At 45.5% G+C, this 20272-nt stretch overlaps 1 protein-coding gene across 9 annotated transcripts; it reads right to left on the bottom strand.

Moving 5' to 3' along the window:
- Positions 1-824: 824 nt before the first annotated feature.
- LOC122029367 (pentatricopeptide repeat-containing protein At2g16880-like) lies at positions 825-19565 on the bottom strand. 9 transcript variants are annotated; one of them, XM_042588318.1, is made up of 4 exons: positions 16854-19565; positions 1649-1778; positions 1213-1462; positions 825-1143 (listed from the first exon to the last, which is right to left on the bottom strand). In XM_042588318.1, exon 1 carries the CDS (start codon positions 19379-19381, stop codon positions 16997-16999), a length of 2385 nt encoding a protein of 794 aa, XP_042444252.1. In that variant the 5' UTR covers positions 19382-19565; the 3' UTR covers positions 825-1143; positions 1213-1462; positions 1649-1778; positions 16854-16996. The 9 variants fall into 9 exon arrangements, with proteins under 9 accessions (XP_042444252.1, XP_042444251.1, XP_042444257.1 ...); XM_042588317.1 differs by having other exon boundaries at positions 1213-1422; XM_042588323.1 differs by having other exon boundaries at positions 1213-1388.
- Positions 19566-20272: the final 707 nt, after the last annotated feature.

Genomic DNA, 20272 nt, shown 5'->3' with positions numbered 1-20272 from the left:
AAAAAAAAAAAAACTAAACTGATTGTCATTATTGCCTTTGTGACATTTTACTAATTAAACACAATAATAATTATTTTAATTATATTTCATTCACTGATTTATATTATTCCACGAATGAATTAAAAATTATTGCATGCTATCCGTATGGGAGAAAGCATCCTTTTTGTGCAATTGGAGAAATGGGAGAGAGTGGCAAATTAAAAGAAAGTAGAAAATTGGGCAGTAGTCTCGTTAAAAGATTAAACTCAATTATCTATTCAGATAGCTGCCTTATTAAACATGAATTCTAAAAGTGGAATGGCTTGGTATTAAAAAGTTCACTTCAGTATCATCGGCCTTACGTTTAAATGGATCCATCAATTCGATAATAAAAACACGTAAGTGGAATAAGCATAGAGAAATGGTGTATTTTAGTTTTTTTTTTTTTCAATACAGAAAAGAGACGACCACGCAGGCTATTTTATTGTAGGGCTACACCTAACAAACAAATCATAATTAAAAAAAAAAGCCCTCAACACCATTCCTTTTTCTTCTTTAAGGACTAATTACCAGCGTCGAGTAATCAAAAATCAAAGAATCTAATACACTTGTACTCTACCATTTGACATGCTTAATTCATTTCTAATTTTAGTGCAACTGCACAAATTACTTAACAAGACTCATTTGCAGGCTTAAATTGAATTTAATAACTGGCAACAACAACAACAATTAATGGAGGAAAGGAATGAAAAATTAGCACTTGGTTTGGAGCATTGGTGATGTGGATCCTACGGATTCAATCCGCCAAACATGGGCATTCATTCTGTGTTATTTTGGCCGGAAGCTGACTACGAAGAAAAATGATAGCCAATACAATTATCGTCAAAAATGCCAATAACTCAACTGTGATAGGATAATTGGAGCTTAATTCCTAAACCATTGTATCCTTGGAGCCAGTTGATTTTTACTCTGAGATGAGCTTTGACAAAATTCTGTAGAAACCATTCTTAAGCATGAACCACGAAGAACACAACTTAGCTCAGCAAAGGGGCTACACAAAAGAACAGTTAAAATGGGCTACGTTGTTGAGTTCAGCACGATCACGAAGAGAACAGCATGGGCTACGTTGTTAGTTCAGCACGATCACGAAGGAGAACAGCAAATCTGTTGCATAGAAAAATGGGTAGTGGAACAAGAGAGCAAGTTCACCACAACAAAAAAAGAGTAACAAACCTGTTGCATAGAGACATAGGTGGAACGAGAGATCAACCAAATGAAGCAACCGGTCTCTTCCATCTTCCATAATATGGCAAATAAACCTTCTTCCATCTTCCATAATATGGCAAATAAACCTTCTTCCATCTTCCCTAGCATATTCCTGTTGTCATTAGCTTAATCTTGAAGTCCAGCTGGTACCAGCAAAAAACATACCGACTTCATTGTCTGTTGTTAATGTGGTGCGGGTAAGAGTATTAGAAAACCACTACAAACCAATTTCCGTCTTTCAGCAGTGTTCAACATTGATACTGAAACTACTAAGAACTATGATTTATCAAGTACTGCATATTATTAGAATATGGACAAGTATGAAGGAAAGACAATATTTTCAAAGAATTTGTGAATAAAGCGCCAGGATTGTATTCTTTGAAAGTTTTTTTAGACTACTAACCTATTAGATGTGCTAGTAAACAACACAATCTGATAGGGCTCCACCATAGTAAGCACGTCCCTTCATCCAATTCCGCTTCAAATTGAGCCTTTGATTTCGATTTCATTTCTATAGAAAAATGAATTCCAATCTATCCCATGAAGAAATCAGATATGATTTATTGAACAATTCATCCAAGAAAGGACTAAGGAGCCACACATAATAGGTTCACCAGAAATAGAAAAATAGAATCACAAAATATTAATAGAAAAATAGAATCACAAAATATTAGCTAAAGATTGACAAATATTATTGATCATGTCCGAGAATCGAGGCGATGGACGTTGGGGGGCGTGGCACTCCTGTTGACTGTTGACGAATTCCGAGTCGAAGGAACCTACAACCACAACAACGTCAGTGCCGAACTAGGGAGGGGTTCCACGACGATCGCCCTCCGATGCTCAAGTCAGTCTCCAGCGATGTGTAAGTAAGGAAGCGGACAAGCCAAGTAACAGTGTAGCTATAGTAGAAAATTCTCATACCTCCATTGAAGTTTGGGATCCTTTATATAGGGCTCCGGGGGAACGAGTGCAAGCTCCTCGATGCATGCACACTTCTCAAGACTTCCCTTGAAAAGACATGTCAAAACGTCTCTGACACCATACCTCAATGACCCGAGCATATCTTTGACATGACAGTGGAAGCTTCCGTTGTACGATCCTCCATCTGTCCATAGTGCCAACCATGCCGTTTGTCGGTGGCACGGGTTCCCAAAAGGATGTCACAGGATCCCTGATTTGTCTGTTCTAGGGCCGAGTGAGAGAACCGCCCGGCCGTCCTGCTATCTTCGGGCCGAGCGAAATGGTCGCTCGGCTGTCTCTCCGCCGCTCGGGCTCCTTATTACGACGAGCGGGAGGTTGTGCTTGAGGGTCGTATGCTGGTTCAGAGACCCGATGTAAGTCCGAGTGGGATAGTCGCTTGGCTTTTGTTTTGCCGCTACTTTGGTTCTCTGAGCGTCGGAAGCATGGTGTGTGGCCGAGCTATGATAATGTTTGATCAGACATTCCTTATTCCGATCGAGCAACCCACTTGCCCGATCAGACGATGATAGGAGGCCCGTGACCACCGTGACTTTGACTTCTAGTGTGGCAGTGACCTTCTGCGGAGCGGAGTCCTACCTTACCTCCGGATCACTTTGTTGTGGTTGCAGGTTCCTTCGACCCGGAGTTCGTCAACAGTCAACAAGAGCACCACGTCCCCCAACGTCCATCGCCTCGACTCTCAGACAGGATCAAATTTGGAACTGTCTGTGGGAACGCACCTGCATCCGAGCCGAGAAAATGAAAGAAGCTGGACGACTTCACACCGTGACGCTCACTTAAGAAGAACTTGATATGCTCGTGCAAGCTCGAACAACCAAAATAGTCGAGCAATAGTAGCAGAAGGCGTTGGCTGATCGGCTAGCGCAACAGGCCACATCAACGTCAGGAGGTCGAGCGGTGCAGGAGGACTGACTGGAACAACTCTCCATTTGGGGACAAAACAGAGGCCCGACCGACACCCATGGAGAGGCACAGCCCGCCCCAATACCTTTCCACCGAGCTTTGTTCCAGACACCCTCGGAAATCGCGCAGGCGAATCAAGAGCGAAGATCCTCTTCAGATGAAGCACCCGTTCGATCCGCCGGAAAGGGCAAGGCACCTCAAGGCGACAGATCCCCCGAACGGATCAATCGCCAGTTCTCCGAAGCGATACTGCAGGACCCTCTGCCAAGACACTACGCTCCACTGGCTATTGGAGAATACAACGGGTCGACCGATCCAGACGACCATTTTGGCAAGTTCGATAATGCGGCCATCCTTCACCAATACACAGATGGGATAAAGTGTCGGATCTTCCTTACCATGGTCTCCGGCTCGGCACAACGATCGTTCAAGAGACTGTCGGACGGATCGATACAAAACTTCAAGGATTTCCAAACGGCCTTCCTACATCATTTTACGAGCAGCCGACGCTACCAGAAGACGAGCGTCAGCTTATTTTCATTAAAGCAAGAACCAAGAGAAGCTTTCCAGGCGTACATCCAGCGATTTAATCAGGTAGCTATGAATATCCCCTCGGTCTCATCTGAGACCATGATGAATGCATTCACCCAGGAGCTCGTCGAGGGAGACTTCTTTCGGTCGCTCATCAGGAAGCCGCCCCGCGACTACGACCATATGCTCAAGAAGACTAATGAGTATATAAACGTGGAGAAGACCCAAGCAGCAAGAAGGAAGGAGGCACCAGCCGAACCCTCGGTGCCAACCGAACAGCGACCGCCGAGCGGCCACCAACCGTCGAAAGGGCCAAGGTCCGAGGGTCGGCTTCACCAAGAAACGAGGGCGCATGTCGTGCTGCATGTGACTTCCGACCAGCCAAAGGCATCGAAAGGCAAGGTACGGACACCCATGTTTTGCTCTTTCCATCAGTCGACGTCACATAATACACGCGACTGCTGTGGTCTGACGTCAATCACCAGACCGATCCTAAGAGGTTATCATCGGCGATCGCCCTCTCCCGACCGGAGGCACAGGCATCAATCCGCCGGACAGCGAGAGGGTGCAAGAAGGTCACCCGAGCGACAACGCCATCATCAGCAGTCCGCCATCGACCATCCCCTAGCCTCCCGCGAACAAAACAGACCGTCCATTCGGGAAGAGGAAAATAGAAGCAATACCGCTCGAGGGGAAATAAGCATCATCGCCGGCAGGCCGACCGGCGGTGACTCCTACTGAGCCAGGAAGGCATACGCTCGCCGATTGGAGATACGTGCAGTGGGATGTAGTCGAGAAAAGGCAAGTGGGCTTGAGATCAGCTTCAGGCCCCGGGACCTCGAGGGAGTGGAAGTCCCGCACGACGACGCCCTCATCATCCGAGCGGTAATCACTAACTATACTATCCACCGAGTTTTTGTTGACACAGGGCGCTCGGTAAATATAATCTTCAAGAAGACTTTCGATCAGCTCTAGATCGACCAAGACAAGCTACTATCATGACGACCCCACTATATGGGTTCACTGGCAACGAGGTACAGTCGATTGACCAAACTAAGTTGGTCATATCGCTCGAAGAGGAGTCACTCAGGAGGACCATAACCACAAACTTTATCGTGGTAGATGCCCTCTCAGCCTACAACGTCATCTTGGGCCGACTAGCCCTCAATGAGTTCCGAGCGGTAGTTTCAACCTACTGCCAAAAGCTCAAGTTCCCGGTAGACGACCGGGTGGGAGAAGTCAGAGGCGACTAGCTAGCCGCTCGGCGCTGCTACGTTGAGATGATCAAGATCGAAGCCAGATCCACTCGAAAGGCTCCCAGACTAGAGGTAAGCGCCATCGCTGAAAAATCGCCTACTCTAGTTTATGAGGAAGTGCAAATCCATCCTCGTCGAGCGGAAGCAACAACTTTCATAGCGTCTAACCTAGAAGCTGAACAGAAAGCGGAACTGATCACCTATCTCCAGCAAAACCACTACGTGTTCGCGTGGTCGACGCACGAGCTCCCCGGGATTTCCCCGAGCGTCACGCAACACCAACTCCACGTCCGACCGAACGCTGGTCCGGTGAAACAAAGGAAGAGAGACTCTAGCGCCGAACAAAATCTGATCATCCGGACGGAAGTAGAGAAGCTACTAGAGGCCGTCCACGTGCGAGAAGTTCAATTCCCGAGCTGGCTCGCGAATGTAGTGCTGGTCTCGAAGCCGGACAACAAGTGGCGAGTCTAAATCGACTTCCGGGACCTCAACAAGGCATGCCCAAAGGACTTCTATCTGCTGCCTCGGATTGATCAAATGGTAGACTCCACTGCTGGGTGCGAGCTGATATACATGTTGGACGCGTATCAAGGGTACCACCAAGTGTCGCTCGCCCAGGAAGATCAAGAAAAGGTCAGTTTTATTACGGCTGATGGCACATATTGTTATAATGTCATGCCGTTCAGATTGAAGAACGCCGGAGCCACCTATCAGAAGCTGATGAACAAAGTATTCCGATGACAGATTGACCGCAACTTGGAAGTATACGTCGACGACATATTAATCAAATCCCTCCGAGCAGCTGACTATGTGCATATATCAAGGAGACCTGTCAGACACTTACGGCGTACGATATCAAGCTAAATCCAAACAAGTGTCTGTTCGGTGCGAAAAACGGACAATTTCTGGACTACATTGTCACCGAACGGGGCATCAATGTCAACCCCAGCAAAGTGAAGGCACTGCAGGACATGTCGCCTCCTAGAAATCTGAAAAAAATCCAGCGTCTCACCGGTCGGATAACTGCACTGTCTCGATTTATCTCCAAGTCATCCGACCGGAGCTTGCCGTTCTTCAAGGTATTACACCGAGCCACCATATTTCAATGGGACGAGGAGTGCGACCGGACGTTCGAAGACCTGAAGGAGTACCTCGATCCATTGCCTGTATTGGCTAAGCCAACTGTCGACGAGCCACTCAGAATTTATTTATCCTCGATCGAACAGGCGATCGGCTCGGCAGTAGTTAGGTCGAACGGCAAGGAACAGTCGATGTACTTTCTGAGTCATATATTGAAAGATGCTGAATCCCGCTACACTGATCTTGAGAAGTTGGCTTACGCATTGGTACTCGCCGCTCAGAGGTTTCGCCCGAACTTCCTCGGCCACTCCATCATCGTAATGACCAATAGTCCCTTGGGGAGGGTGCTGCTGAATCCAGAAGCATTCGGTCGGCTAATCAAATGGACTGTGGAGCTCAGCGAGTTCGACATCCAATACCAGTCCTGAACAACCATCAAGGCGCAGTACTTGACGGATTTCGTCACTGAGGTACGCAATCCTGAACCTGAAGCCATTTAAAAAATATATGCGGATGGTTCGTCTACTCGGCAGGTGAGTGGGGTCAGTATATTGCTCATCTCCCCCAGGGAGAGCGGATGCAATTGCCCATTCAGTTGGATTAAAAAGCCACGAATAATGAAGTCGAGTACGAAGCGCTCATAGCCGGCTTGCAAGCCGCCCGACACGTTGGAGCCATCAAGGTCCTAATCCATTCAAACTCTCAATTGGCCGCTCAGCAGCTGACCGAGGCATTCGAGATAAGTAATGCGCGACTCAAGCTCTACGCCGAAGCCTTCGAGAAACTAAAGGCCAACTTTCGGGAGGTCGTCATACATAAAATCCCCCGATCGGAGAACCAAGCTGAGGATGAGCTGGCCAAACTAGCCAATTCGCTATCACCGATCGTCACACCACAGCCGATCGAGCAGGTATCTTTAGTGGCTCATGTCGACCGAATGGAGGGACTCTCCTTTCCAAGTGACTGGAGAACGATTCTAATGGAGTTCTTGCGGTCAGGAGTCACACCGTCCGATCAAGAGGAGGCTCACATATTGAAGAGGATAGCTGGTCGGTTCACCCTGATCGAGGATCAGCTCTACAAGAAGGCCTTCTCTAGGCCTCTACTTAGGTGTGTCGGATCGGAGAAAGCCGATTACATACTACGGGAGGTACATCGAGGGTCATGTGGAGGACATCCGAGCGGTCACTCGCTGGCAAGAAAGATTCTTTTGGCTAGATACTTCTGGCCGACCCTCCAAGAGGATGTCGTCCGGACGATGGCCGCCTGTCTGTCCTACCAGAAGTATCATAGCCTATCACACCGGCCGACCGAGAATATGAAGGCATCCACGGTCTTTTATCCGTTCGACCAGTGGGGCATAGACATTGTGGGGCCGTTCCCCATGACGACAGAACAGCGCAAGTTCCTGCTCGTCGCAATAGATTACTTCTCCAAATGGGTCGAAGTCGAGCCGCTGGCGATAATAACTGAACAGATGGTCACGAAGTTCATCTGGCAGCATATCATCTGTCGATTCGGCATCCCACGCCGGCTCGTCTCAGATAACGAAAGGCAGTTCGCCAGTCAGGAACTAAAAGAATGGTGCGGAGGATATGACATTCAGCAAACCTTCACCTCAGTGGTCTACCCTCAGAGCAACGGGCAATCAGAGGTCGTTAATCGGGAGATCCTCCGAATCCTGCGTGCTCGGCTCGACCATGTCAGAGGAAGTTGGGTAGATGAACTCCTCAGCGTGCTATGGGCGCAAATCATCTCCAGCCCTACCGAGCCGGATAAAAGGGGCGCTCATGTAGTAGTCAATATTTGTATCTCGATAGCCCTGTACTCTGGTTGCAGGATAAGTAAAAAAGAACTTAAGGGTCTCAAAATTGTGGAGAGAACGGCGCACCAAATCGTCGAGCGACGACGTTAAGCCCTAGTCTCCACCAATGGTCGAGCGACAACCTTAAATCCATGTCTTCGCCAAATCATCGAGCGGCGACGTTAAACTCTAGTCTCCACCAACGATCGAGCGGCGACCTTAAACTCACGTTTTCACCAAATCGCCGAGCGACAACATTAAACCCTAGTCTCCACCAATGGTCGAGCGACGACTTTAAACCCACATTTTCGTCAAATAGTTGAACGACGACGTTAAACCCTAGTCTCCACCAACGGTCGAGCGACGACCTTAAACCTACGACTTCGCTAAATCGTCGAGCGGCGACGTTAAACTCTAGTCTCCACCAACGGTCGATCGGCAACCTTAAACCCACGTCTTCGCCCAATCGTCAAGCGGCAATGTTATACCCTAATCTCCACCAACGGTCGAGCGGCGACCTTAAACTCTAGACTTCGTCAGATCGTCGAACGACGACATTAAACACAGGCATCCAACAACGGTCAAGCGACGACCTTAAACCCAAGAGAATTCATCAAGGGTTAAACAACAACCCGAGCCCTCGAATATCCCGCCCGCTCGGGGCCATGTTGTCAAATGCTTTGCTGAAGGCAATGGGAGACTAGCACTTATCGCCGACCGGAAGGAGCGAGGACAAACATATAAGGAAATTTATAAAAAGAAAAATCGCCGAACAGACGAATATCCTTTAATCAGAAAGGGGCACTGCCGAGCGACGGGCATACATGCAGACTTGAAAAAGAAAAAACTCTTACAGGACTACCTTAAGATAATCGAAAACGTCGTCGGGCATCGAATCGTTCAGCTGGCTACGGTTGATGACGCCATCCGTCAGGGCGTCGGGGAGGTGACCACTCGCCTTCAGTTGACCAAGCGTCCCGTCAATCGCTAGCTTGAAGACTCGGACGATCCGATGGACGACTTTGTCAGTAAATTTGTCCGAGTGGAGGTACTCCTGCTTCATCATTTCAAATCAGCTCAGCTCAGCCTTCTGGTAAGTCTTCAGAGCAGCGCGGGAAACCGCCAGAGCATCTTCGAAGGTCTGCACTTGCCCCCGAAGAACAGCTTCCCCCGCCGAGCGGTCGTCTCGCTCAGTGGTCAGTAAGTCTTCCGCCTCCTTGAGCTTCTGGGCGAATGACCGAGCCTCCTGGTTTTTCAGCTCCAGGTTGGAAATGACACGATTTTTTCTGGTTGTGGCCAGCTCGATCTTCTTGTCACAAGTATTCACCTGCGCCTCGAGCCGACCCAACATAATAGCCTGGTCGGCGGACTTCTTTCGTTCGGCCTCCAAGAGTTTGTTGGCCTTCTCCAAATCGGCCTGCAGCTCGGCGATTGATGACCTCTGGGAAGAGGATGCGCCGCTTGAAATCTTGAGTTTCTTCAGCTCAACCTCCACAAAGGTGAGTCATTGGCACATGACCACGCTCTCCATCCAGTACTGTAAAGGAACAGAAAAATGTTAGCGCCGATTAGAGGTAACTAGTGAATTGGTAGCGAAACACGTACCCCGGTGGACATCTGCAGGTGGTTGTTGCCGAGTTATCCCGCGGACATCGTAGTTGCTCGGGCCCTTGCTTCCTCCCAAATACCGGCAAGTGGCCCGCGGATCAGAATCTTATGCTCGGGGATGGTCAGGCGTGCGCACTGCTGAAGGTAGTCCTCTGTTAGAAGGTTGAGGGTCGCGATCACCGATCACCGGCCGCTGGGGTCCGACGAGGAGACCGCCGGACCGAAAGGAGCAGCAGTCGACGCAGGACCAATCCTGGACCGCAATGACCTCCGTTGGGTTCGGGACGGAGGCAGAGACGCGATCGGTCGCGCGGCGATAAGCTCCGACGGCAGATCGACCAAGGAGGGTGTCCGAAAAGTGGCCTCCACTATTTCAAGGACAGCAGCGGGAGACGATGTACCCCCTCGATTGGAGAGTCTCACGGCCTGTTGGATGTAGGGGTGTCAAAAATAAACCCAACCCGAGTCGACCCGAAAAAAATCAGGTTCGGGTTGAGCATTTTCGGGTTCGGGTCGGGTTCGGGTTGGAGAGTAAAAAAACTTTGGGTTGGGTCGGGTCGGGTTGACCCGGGTTGACTTAAATAAAGGGTTTTGTGGGTTTTTTTGGGGTTAAATCAAATTTTATTTTAAAAAATTAGATGTTTTTATTTATATTAATATCATGTCTGTATGATAATGATGGAGTATTGAGATAAAAGTGAAGAATTATAGGGAAAATAACCTTAAAAAGTCATTTTTAATCAGATTTTCGGTGTTTTGGGTTGAACTCGGGTTCGGGTTGGGTTAAAAAAAAAAAAACTCAACCCGACCCAACCCACCCGAATTGACACCCCTAGTTGGATGCTACTCGGAATTCCGTTCTGCTTCCCCTGTACAAAATTTGTACAAGCACATAACTTTCCTAACAACCTATATGTTTCTCATGAGTTAAACTTGAATTGAAAATGAAACTTAACATTTTTACTTTGAGTTCAACTCATGTGTTCTTCAGCAGTTAAAACTTAGATTGCAAACGATATTTAACATTATTAATCCAAATTCATCTTATGTTACAGAAGTTGATTAAATATCTATTTCAAAGATTGGTTTCCAGGTTAAACATGACGAGACATTCGGCCTTCTTGGGTATGGGATCATCCACCACTTCCTAGACAAAGTCTTTTAAAGAAATTGGATATTTAAACTTCTTACAATAACCCTAGGTTTAAGTACAAAGATCTCAATAGTAGCACAAGATCTAAACACTAAATTGAAACAAAAAAACGAACGAAATTGCTAGCTCTTGTGTTAGTATTTCAGGATCCATACAAAGAAAAATAAGTTTCGCTGCGAAATTAAGAACTAGTTATACCTTTCTTTGTAAATAAAGACCTCTTGATCTTCTGCTGTATTCCTCTCCTCCTCTTGGACATCGTGTGGTTGACGATCTACCAAGATGAAATCCACCTAAACAACTTCTTCTCCTCTAAGAAACTCGGCCACCAAGGGAAACCAAAATAGGAAACTTCCTTCTCTTCTTCTTCCTCTCCAAGCAACCGACCACAAGAAGATGTCACTTGATGTGTCACCAGACCTAAGGAAGAAAACAAGGTGAAGAGACCTCCTTCTTCTTCTCCACCAAACAACTGGCCACCAAGGATGAAGAGAGGTGTCGCCGGCCTCAAGGGAGAAAGGGAGATAAAGGGTCGGCCACCAAGGAATAGAAGAGGAGACTTAGGTTGTGTGTTACCCCATAAGGCACCATCTACCTCTCTTTTATAATCCTTAGTCATGACAAAAAAGGAAATTTTAATAATAATTAAAATCTCTTTAAAATTTTCTATTGTGATAGTTATAAAAGGAAAGTTTTAAAATTAATCTCTCTTTTAAACATTGTAGATGATTACAAAAAAGGAAAAATTAAAATTAAATTTTTTTTTTTAAATCATGGTTACAAAAAAGGAAAGTTTTTTCAAAATTAAAATCTCTTTTAAACACTACAAATAAGGATAGATTTTAACAAAATTAAAATATCTCTTTTAATCCTTTGTAGATAGTTATAAAAGGAAAGATTTTAAAATTTAAAACTCTCTTTTAAAACCATGTAGATGACTATAACAGAAAAGATTTTAATAAAAATAAAATATGCTTTTAATCCCAGTGATTGACCCCTAACTTGGGCACCAAGCCATGCTATGGTCGACCACTTCTTGGGCTCCAAGCTAATGCTTGACCGGCTCCCTTGTACCAAGCAAAATGTGTCCGGCCATTACTTGAGTAAGAAGTAGACTTGGTAGATATAAGGCTTTATAGAGGCTATAACAGGGATCGAGAGGAGGAATTGGTTTTGATCTCCCGATGAGCTTGAGCTTCCTGTGTTCGACCCGAACACCCAACTCAAGTTCATCAATAATAACTCATACCACTAAAGAATTATTATTGAACTACCGCACCAATCCCATATTACTATATGAGCTCCTTCTTATCATGAGTACGTTAATCTCCTTGTATTTAAGATATCGAATGTCCATTAATTAAATGAGTTACTGACATTCACTTAATTAACATCTAGCTCCAAGAATAATACCACTTAACTTCATTGTCATGTCGGAACTAAGCCCACCTGCAGAGTTTACATGACAATCCTTATGAGCTCCTCAAGGGGACATAATCAACCTAGATAACTAGGACACAATTTCCTTCTATAATCAACAACACACCATATAAATAATATTATTTCCCAACTTATCGGGTATATTAATTTAACGAATAAATCTCACCCATTGATAAATTAAAGAAATACATACTAAGTATATGTGCTTGTTATTATATCGAGATTAAGAGTACACACATTCATAATAACAGAGGTTATGTTCTTTTATACAGTCAGTATAAAATGAACAACCTCAAATAGCCCTACTCAATACACACATAGTGTACTAGTGTAATTTTATAATCAAGATAAATTAATATCAAATTATACTACAATCATTCCAATGGTTTGTCCCAATCCATCTTCGTTGTGAGCTACTATTTATAATTTATAAGGAACTGATAACATGATCTTCTATGTGACATCACACACCATGTTATCTACAATATAAATTAAATAAATAACTACATTTAACATAAATGCAGACATTTGACCAATGCGATTCTTATTACAAAATAAGGGGTCGTTTGGTTTAGGGGAATAGGAGTAGGGAATGAGAATGAGAATCATTGATTGTCATTGTTAATATTTGGATTATAAGAATAGGAATGCAAATAAGGGAATGAATCCTTGAAATTGGGTAATAACTCATTCTCATGTACCTCCCCTTCAATAAGTCATTACCCTATTTTCATCAATCAAAATATTTCCTTATTCCAAAAATACCCTTGAGCTAAAACTAAAATGTTTTCCCTTAATATCAAATATCAGAATATATTTATTTATTATTTCTTTCATATCATTTCTCTCTCCTTATTCTCTCTTATCATTTTATCACACACTTTCTCTCTCCTATCACACTCTCTTTTTTTTTTTTCTCATTACACTTTCTCTCTCATCATACTTTCTCTCTCCTCAATCTCTTCCATCGTACTCTCTTCTTTTTTTCTCATCATACTTTCTCTCTCCTCAATCTCTTCCATCGTACTCTCTTCTTTTTTTCTCATCATACTTTCTCTCTCATCATACTTCCTCTCCCCTCAATCTCTCATCACACTCCCTTTTCTTTTTTTTTCTCATTACACTTTCGCTCTCATCACACTTTCTCTCTCCTCAATCTCTCTTGTCACGCTCCCTCCTTTTTTTCCTCAACACACTTTCTCTCTCATCATATTTTCTCTCTCCTCAATCTCTCACATCACACTCAATGTTCTCTTTTTTTCATCACACTTTCTCTCTCATCGTACTTTATCTCTTACCATACTTTATCTCTCCTCAATCTCTCTCATCACATTCTCTCTCCTCATTTTTTCTCATTACATTTTCTCTCTCTTCATCCTCTCCCATCGTACTTTCTCTCACATCATATTTTCTCTCTCATCTTCTCTCATCATGCTCTCTCCTATCACACTCTCTTTTTTCATTTTCTCTTATCACACTTTCTCTCTCTTCATTCTTTCACATCACACTTTCTCTCTCTATTCTTTCTCATCACACTTTCTCTCTTATCATACTTTCTCTCTCATCATTCTCTTTCATTATATTTTTCTCTCACATTCATCTTTCTCTCATATCTAATTTTTTCTCTTATTTTTCTTTAAGGGTAAAAAAAGAAATTTTGATTTATTCCGATAGAAAATATGCAACTAACCAAACATTGTTTTTAAGAATGATATTCATGCTCATACACATTCTCATTCCACAATACAATAATTCCCATTTCGATTCTTATTCCTAATAAAAAATCAAACGCCCCTAAATGTTTATTCAATAACTGTTTATACAAAAAGGTAGACTTTTAGTATACATCCTAACATGGCCGAGGTGGCGGATCGGGAAGGTGTGGTCGTGCGACGTCTCTTGCACTTGACGAGCGGCTCGCCATCGCCTGAAGACCCCGAGCCTCCGGTCTAGGCGGCGGGTTGCGCTCCAGAGGGGAGTGGATCACCCGCCACATCTATGTTGGTCGTCCGACCGATGTTGCCTTTGCCCAGAGTGGGCGTCCGCCCACTCTCCGCCAACGTGCCTTAGTGGGAGCCGACCGGCGTCAAGCCGAGGCTTGTCATTTCGTTTGTTGCAGCTACCTCGATTTCAGCATCCTTGAGCTTGGTCAGACCGACCGCACGTGCTTATATCATGATTTCAGCTGCAAAAGAAAAGAAGATCAGTTAGATTCTAGGGAAAAGGGTAAGAAATCTCATACCTAAGCCGCTCAGGAGTCTCACACGGAACAGACACAACCCAAAAATATACATAAAACCCTCCAGCAGTAGCTTATGGATGTCGTATTTCTGACCGGCAAGCATGTTCGCCGCATAAAGATAATCCGGTCAGCTCTTGTACTTCTTCAGATCCGCCTGAGAGGGTAGTCCAACCTGCTAGCGCGTTCGAAAACTCAACCGTTCGGGAAGTCGCAGAAAGAAAAAATACTCCTTCTAATGTTTATTGAAAGTTAGCATTTTGTCAAAAAATACTAAGTCAACCCCAGACTGAAAAAGATAGGTCCCTAGCTCGGACTGCTTGGGATAGTAGAAATAATGAAAGACTTGAGGGGTTAGGGGGATGTCGTGCAGCCGGAACAACACGACAACGTCGCACAGCAAGCGAAAAGAATTGGGAACGAGCAGTGGAAGGGGGACGTGGAAGTAGTTACAAACTTAAAGGATGAAGGGATGGATGGAGAAGCGGACATCGACCACAGGTTGGTCTCTTAATAGACAAATAATGTCGGTCGATGGGTTATTTGACCGATCGAACGAAGAGGCCAGAATGATTTCGTGGTCATAAGGGAGTTCGAAAACATTTTTAAGGTTGTCGGCGTCACCCGCGTCGAACCTGGTCTCCACGGTAGTGTACCAGAGGCCAAGGGCGAGATCTGATGGGAATGCAGAGTTGGTCATCGCCGGAAAACGAGGGTACAAGGTTGACAAAGAGAAAAGAGGGCAGAAAAACGCCAAACAGACGTTGGAAAGCAACATGGGATGAAAAGAAAAGAACCGCGATAAATCGACGAAAGGAAAGCTCGGGAAGGCTTACATAAGGGAAAAGTTGCCGCAAGGGGAGACTGAGGATCGCCGGAGCAAGTCACGCACAGGGAGCCGCCAAAGCACTTTCGCAGAAGACGCCAAGGTTGAAGAAGAAGCCGACACTACAGTTTTATAAAGATTGGGCTCGGCCGATCGGAGTCGTCTGATCTAGATCGCGAAAATCGAAGCGCAAATCTAGCCGTAGAATTCAAACCGCCAGACGTCACATTATCGCCTGTCGCTTCGGGCGTGCGACTACGACGGTGGTGACACGTGGCATTCCCCCACTGGTTCGCATTTAAAGGGTGTCATTACCCGGAATGGGCGCGTGCTCGGCCTTAATGGAGATGATTTGCACGAATTCCGAAGAGATTAGGACGACGTCAGCGTTGACCGCACTCGCCCAAGGACGCCGGCGAAGAAACCGCGAAGCGCCAAGCGAGCCGTGGGATCAGTCCCACGGCCGACCCACTCTGCAGCAGACTTAGCGGAGTCTGAATAGTCTCATGGCCGATCGGTCAACCGATCTCTAGACTTAAATTGTCCAGTCAGTCGGACTTGCAGCCTCCTTCGACTAGACTTGAGAGAGAGGCAAGTGATCCGGAGGTAAGGTAGGACCCCGCTCCGCAGAAGGTCACCGCCACGCTGGAGGTCAAAGTCATGGTGTTCACAGGCCTCCTGTCATCGTCCGATCGGACAAGTGGGTTGCCCGATCGGAATAAGGAATGTCTGATCAGACATTATCACAACTCGACCACACACCGAACTTCCGACGCTCAGAGAACCAAAGTAACGGCAAAACAGAAGCCGAGTGGTTATCTCCCTCGGACTTACATCAGGTCTCGGAACTAGTATACGACCCTCAAGCAAGACCTCTCGCTCGTCGCAATAAGGAGCCCGAGCGACCATTCCGCTCGGCCCGAAGACAACCAGACAGCAGGACGGCCGAGCGATTCTCCCGCTCGGCCCCAAAATAGACAAATTAGGGATCCTGCGACATCCTTTTGGGAACACGTGCCACCGACAGACGACATGGTTAGCGGCATAGACAGGCGGAGGATCGTACAGCAAAAGCTTCCACTGTCATGTCAGACATATGCTTGGATCATTGAGATATGGTGTCAGAGACGCTTTCTTGACATGTCTTTTCAGGGGAAGCCTGAGAAGCGTATATGCATCGAGGAGCGTGCACGCGCTCCCCCGGAGCCCTATATAAAGGGCCCCAAGCTTCAACGAAGGGATGAGAATTTTCTACTGTAGCTACATTGTTACTTGGTTTGTCCGCTTCCTTACACATCGTCGGAGACTGACTTGAGCGTTGGAGAGTCATCGCCGGGGAACTCCTACCTGGCTCGGCACTGACGCTGTTGTGGTTGCAGGTTCCTTCGATTCGGAGTTCGTCAACAGTTAACAGGAGCGTCATGCCCCCCAGCATCCATTGCCTCGACTCTCAGACAGGATCAATTATGGATCACACAGAACTTGATGATAAAATGAAAATTTTCTGATTATTTAGTTCGTGATATGAATAATATAAAATCATTTGTATGTAACTAAAAATGAAGATCCATGATCACATAATTGAAATTAGGTTGATGATAAGCAAGAACAACAATGGATCAATCAACAGAAAAATTATGACATGGAACAATCAGATAAGCAAACATTACCTTTGAAAGAAAAAGCAGTTTGGGAAGGTAAAATAAGAGATATTGAAACAGCAATTTACTTTGAAGAAAGACAGTTGTCTATTAAAACTATTGTGCAAATTTGTTTTCACGTACCTCAACTTATTGGGGATTCCCTCACACTTATTAAAGTGTTCGATCAAGTTTGAAGCCAATTGAAGTTGATACAAGACTTGAGTTTTCTGCTGTCACCTTTTCTACAGCAGAAAATGCCAGGGAGAAGCATATGGCTGAAAAGGTTATCCAGGACATTTGGTAATTCTCTTCTGCTGCTTAATAAATCCATCCATCAAAGTGACATAAACTGAATTATCAACAGGTACACCTTTCTTGGTCATCTCTTCTAGAACAAGCTTAGCTTCTTTGAACTCCCCACTGTTGCATAGCTCATTAATGCGTTCCGAGTAGGTGGAGGAGCTAATATCTTCTGAATTCACCTTTGAAGCATCAGACAACTCCTTTTGTTCTGTGTTTGTCTCTGATAAAGTTGGGATTTCGGATGACCATGGCAAAGTCAACTGCTCAGTCAATTTTCCCATCTCAACCATCTTAGACTGCATGTTCTGTACTTCTTCTGATCTTCCTGCCTCAGACAGTGCGCTTTGGATTAAACTGTAGGAATAGGCATCAGGTTTCAGACCCTTATCCTCCATGTCACCAAAAAGTTCCAATGCAGCGTCAACTTTACCCTCCTTGCAAAGTCCTTTTATCAGAGTATTATATGTAATTACATCCACTACCTCCCCCTTTGAAACCCACGCCTTGAACAAATTAAGAGCCTTATCAACCTTAGCATCATTACACAAACCATTCATAAGAATGCTACATGTAACTACATTTGGTTTGAATGATTTCTCCACCATCTTATTATGAAACTGGAAAGCTTGCTCCAAATCATCCTCTTTACAGAATCCATGAATTATAGTATTGTATGTAGTCTCATCTGGCACCAGCCCCTTCTCGGTAAGCTCATCCAACTTCTTAATTGCTTCCTCTGTTCTACCTGACCTGCACAATCCACTGATAACAGAATTATATGTAGTGACTTGGGGCAAAATCTTTTTCTCATTCATCTCATCCCATAGTTTCATTGCTTCATCAGGATTCCCGTCCTTAAAATAGGCATCGATAATGGTACCATAGCTAACTTCATCAGGCACAAAACCCTGCTTTGGTGGGCTACGAAGCATATTACATGCCTCATCAAACCGCTTCAATTTACAGAGATTGTAAAGGACAGTATTCAGAGTGAAAGTGTCCATCTTAAGACCTCTTTCAACCATTTCATTCATCAACTCAAAAGCTTTTCCCACCTCGCCTGCTTTGCAGTAACCACTAATCAAAGTATTGTAGGTAATGGGATCTGGTATCACTCCCTCCTCCTCCATCTTTCTCAGTGACTCAACAGCCTCCCCCATCTTTCCCTCCCGGCACAATCCTTTGAAGATAATGTTATGGGTGACCAAGCTTGGCTTCACGCCCTTTTGCTTCATCTCTCCAAAAACAAGGAACGCATCGAAGCTCCTGCTACATTGGAAGCACCCATTGATAAGTGTATTATAGGTGACAACGTCAGGGGGTGAGTGAAGTCTCTCCATCTCATCCTTCAAACGGAAGGCTTCGTCAATGCGGCCATCACAGCACAATCCAGCAACAAGCATGTTATAGGTCCAAATGTCTGGGGGGAAATTTGACCCCTTCATTGTCTCAATGACTTTCCTAGCCTCTTTTAGCCACCCCTGGCGACAGTAGGCAGCAATTATGGTATTATAGGTGGACCGATTTTGGGGGATATCCTTTGTTTTCATTTCAGCGAGCAGGTCTCGTGCGTCCTTCAACATGCCCCTCTTGCAATAGCCGTCGAGGATGGTGTTATAGGTGATGGTGTCCGGGTGCACGCCAAACCCGACCATTCTGGACAGAAGGGCGTGTGCATCAGTAAATTGGGCACGGGCGCAGAAACCGTAAATGAGGATGTTGAAGGTGTTGATACTGGGGGAGACGCCGAGTGAAATCATCTCATGGAACAGAGAAAACGGGACGGAGGGTGAGGCGGTGGGGGAGTGTACGAAGGCGGAGAGGAGAGCATTGGAGGTTATTAGGGAGGGACGGAGGTGAAGGCGGCGCATGATCTGGAAAATCTGGTAGGCGAGGTGAGGCTGGCGGAGTTGCGCATAGGAGGAGACGGCGATGTCAAGTACGTACTTTGGCAGCTTCTGGTGGCCACTAAGGAGTTGGAGGTGGAGGAGACGGCGGCGGTCGAGGCGGATGAAGGAGAGAAAGAGCGACTTGACGTCGCTGTACTTGTTGAACCGAACGAGGGACGGGAGGAGGGCAACGAGGGAAGGTAGAAGCTTCTCGGCGTTGGAATTGTCGGGGGGAAAGGTAAAACGTCTTTGGATGAGTTGATAGAAGGCGATAAGGGGAGCAGGGGAGGAAAAGGACGGGGAGGATGCCGCAGTAGAAAGGACGGAGGCCGCGAGCGGAGGGGAGACGCGGGGTAGGAAAGGGGCGAGGGACTCTTCGAGCGGAGGAGCGGAGGGTGTCTGGGAGGCGAGGAGGACGGAAGCGACGTTCTTGACTAGGTTTTCGGAGGCAGGATCCTCCGGCGAAGTAGGGATCATCGGAAGATTAGAATGGGTCTCCGTCCTCGCGTTTAGGGTTCGGGGATTTCGCGGCGGAACGGAGGGAGGAGTAGTCGGAAGCGGAGGCGGCGAGGGTGGCGACGACGTAGCCTGGCAAGGACCGATAGGTTTGTAGTGAGAAACAAGGGAAATTCGTAATTGGGCATGTTAGTAGGCTTATTTAGTGGCCTGGAAATGGACTAAAATTGGATGGACTCTGTCAAGATACTAGAATCTTTGGCACTGCTCTTAAATTTTCGGTCGGACCTTCTATCCTAATATTTCTCTGTTCTTATCCGACTAAACCCTAAATCCTAAATGATAATTAAAAAAAATAAAATTTCTTCGCATTTTAGATAATTTTCTAATTCTTTCCTCCTGGAATTCCAGGACAACTTCGACACTCCGTCAATTTTCCTCCCCGTTCGGATCTCCCCCTTTGTCGACTTTTTGATCCTCTCCCTTCGTCGACCAATAACTCCTACTTTATCGACTCCATCTCTTTCGATCTAGAATCTCAAAGGTGACCTAAAAGGATGATTTCACCCAACGACGATGAAATTAATGATTTCAAATGTTGCATTGTTTTGTGCGACGGTCAGCCCTGTGTGTGGTTTGCCCCGTACAACAAATGATGGGAAATGGATTTAAGTTTTTAAAATGTAATGTTTTTTTATAGGAGTTTGTTGAGTTTTTTTTTTTGTTATTTGTTACAATCGAGAATTCATATATCTTAGTTATTTATTTTTCAAGATCAAAGCAAGCTGTATTTGGTTGAACTTTGAAATAAATGAAGATGGTTGGGATTTTGAAGCAAACGAACACCATTGGGATGATGAAGTTAATAATAATCATATTGGGATTGAACTTTATATAGTTTGAATTTTGCAT

The sequence above is a fragment of the Zingiber officinale genome, chromosome 10B, assembly GCF_018446385.1.
Source record: "Zingiber officinale cultivar Zhangliang chromosome 10B, Zo_v1.1, whole genome shotgun sequence".
Classification (NCBI taxonomy): Eukaryota; Viridiplantae; Streptophyta; class Magnoliopsida; order Zingiberales; family Zingiberaceae; genus Zingiber; species Zingiber officinale.
The sequence above is the reverse complement of the archived record's forward strand: the minus strand, read 5'-3'. Positions and strand labels throughout refer to the sequence as shown.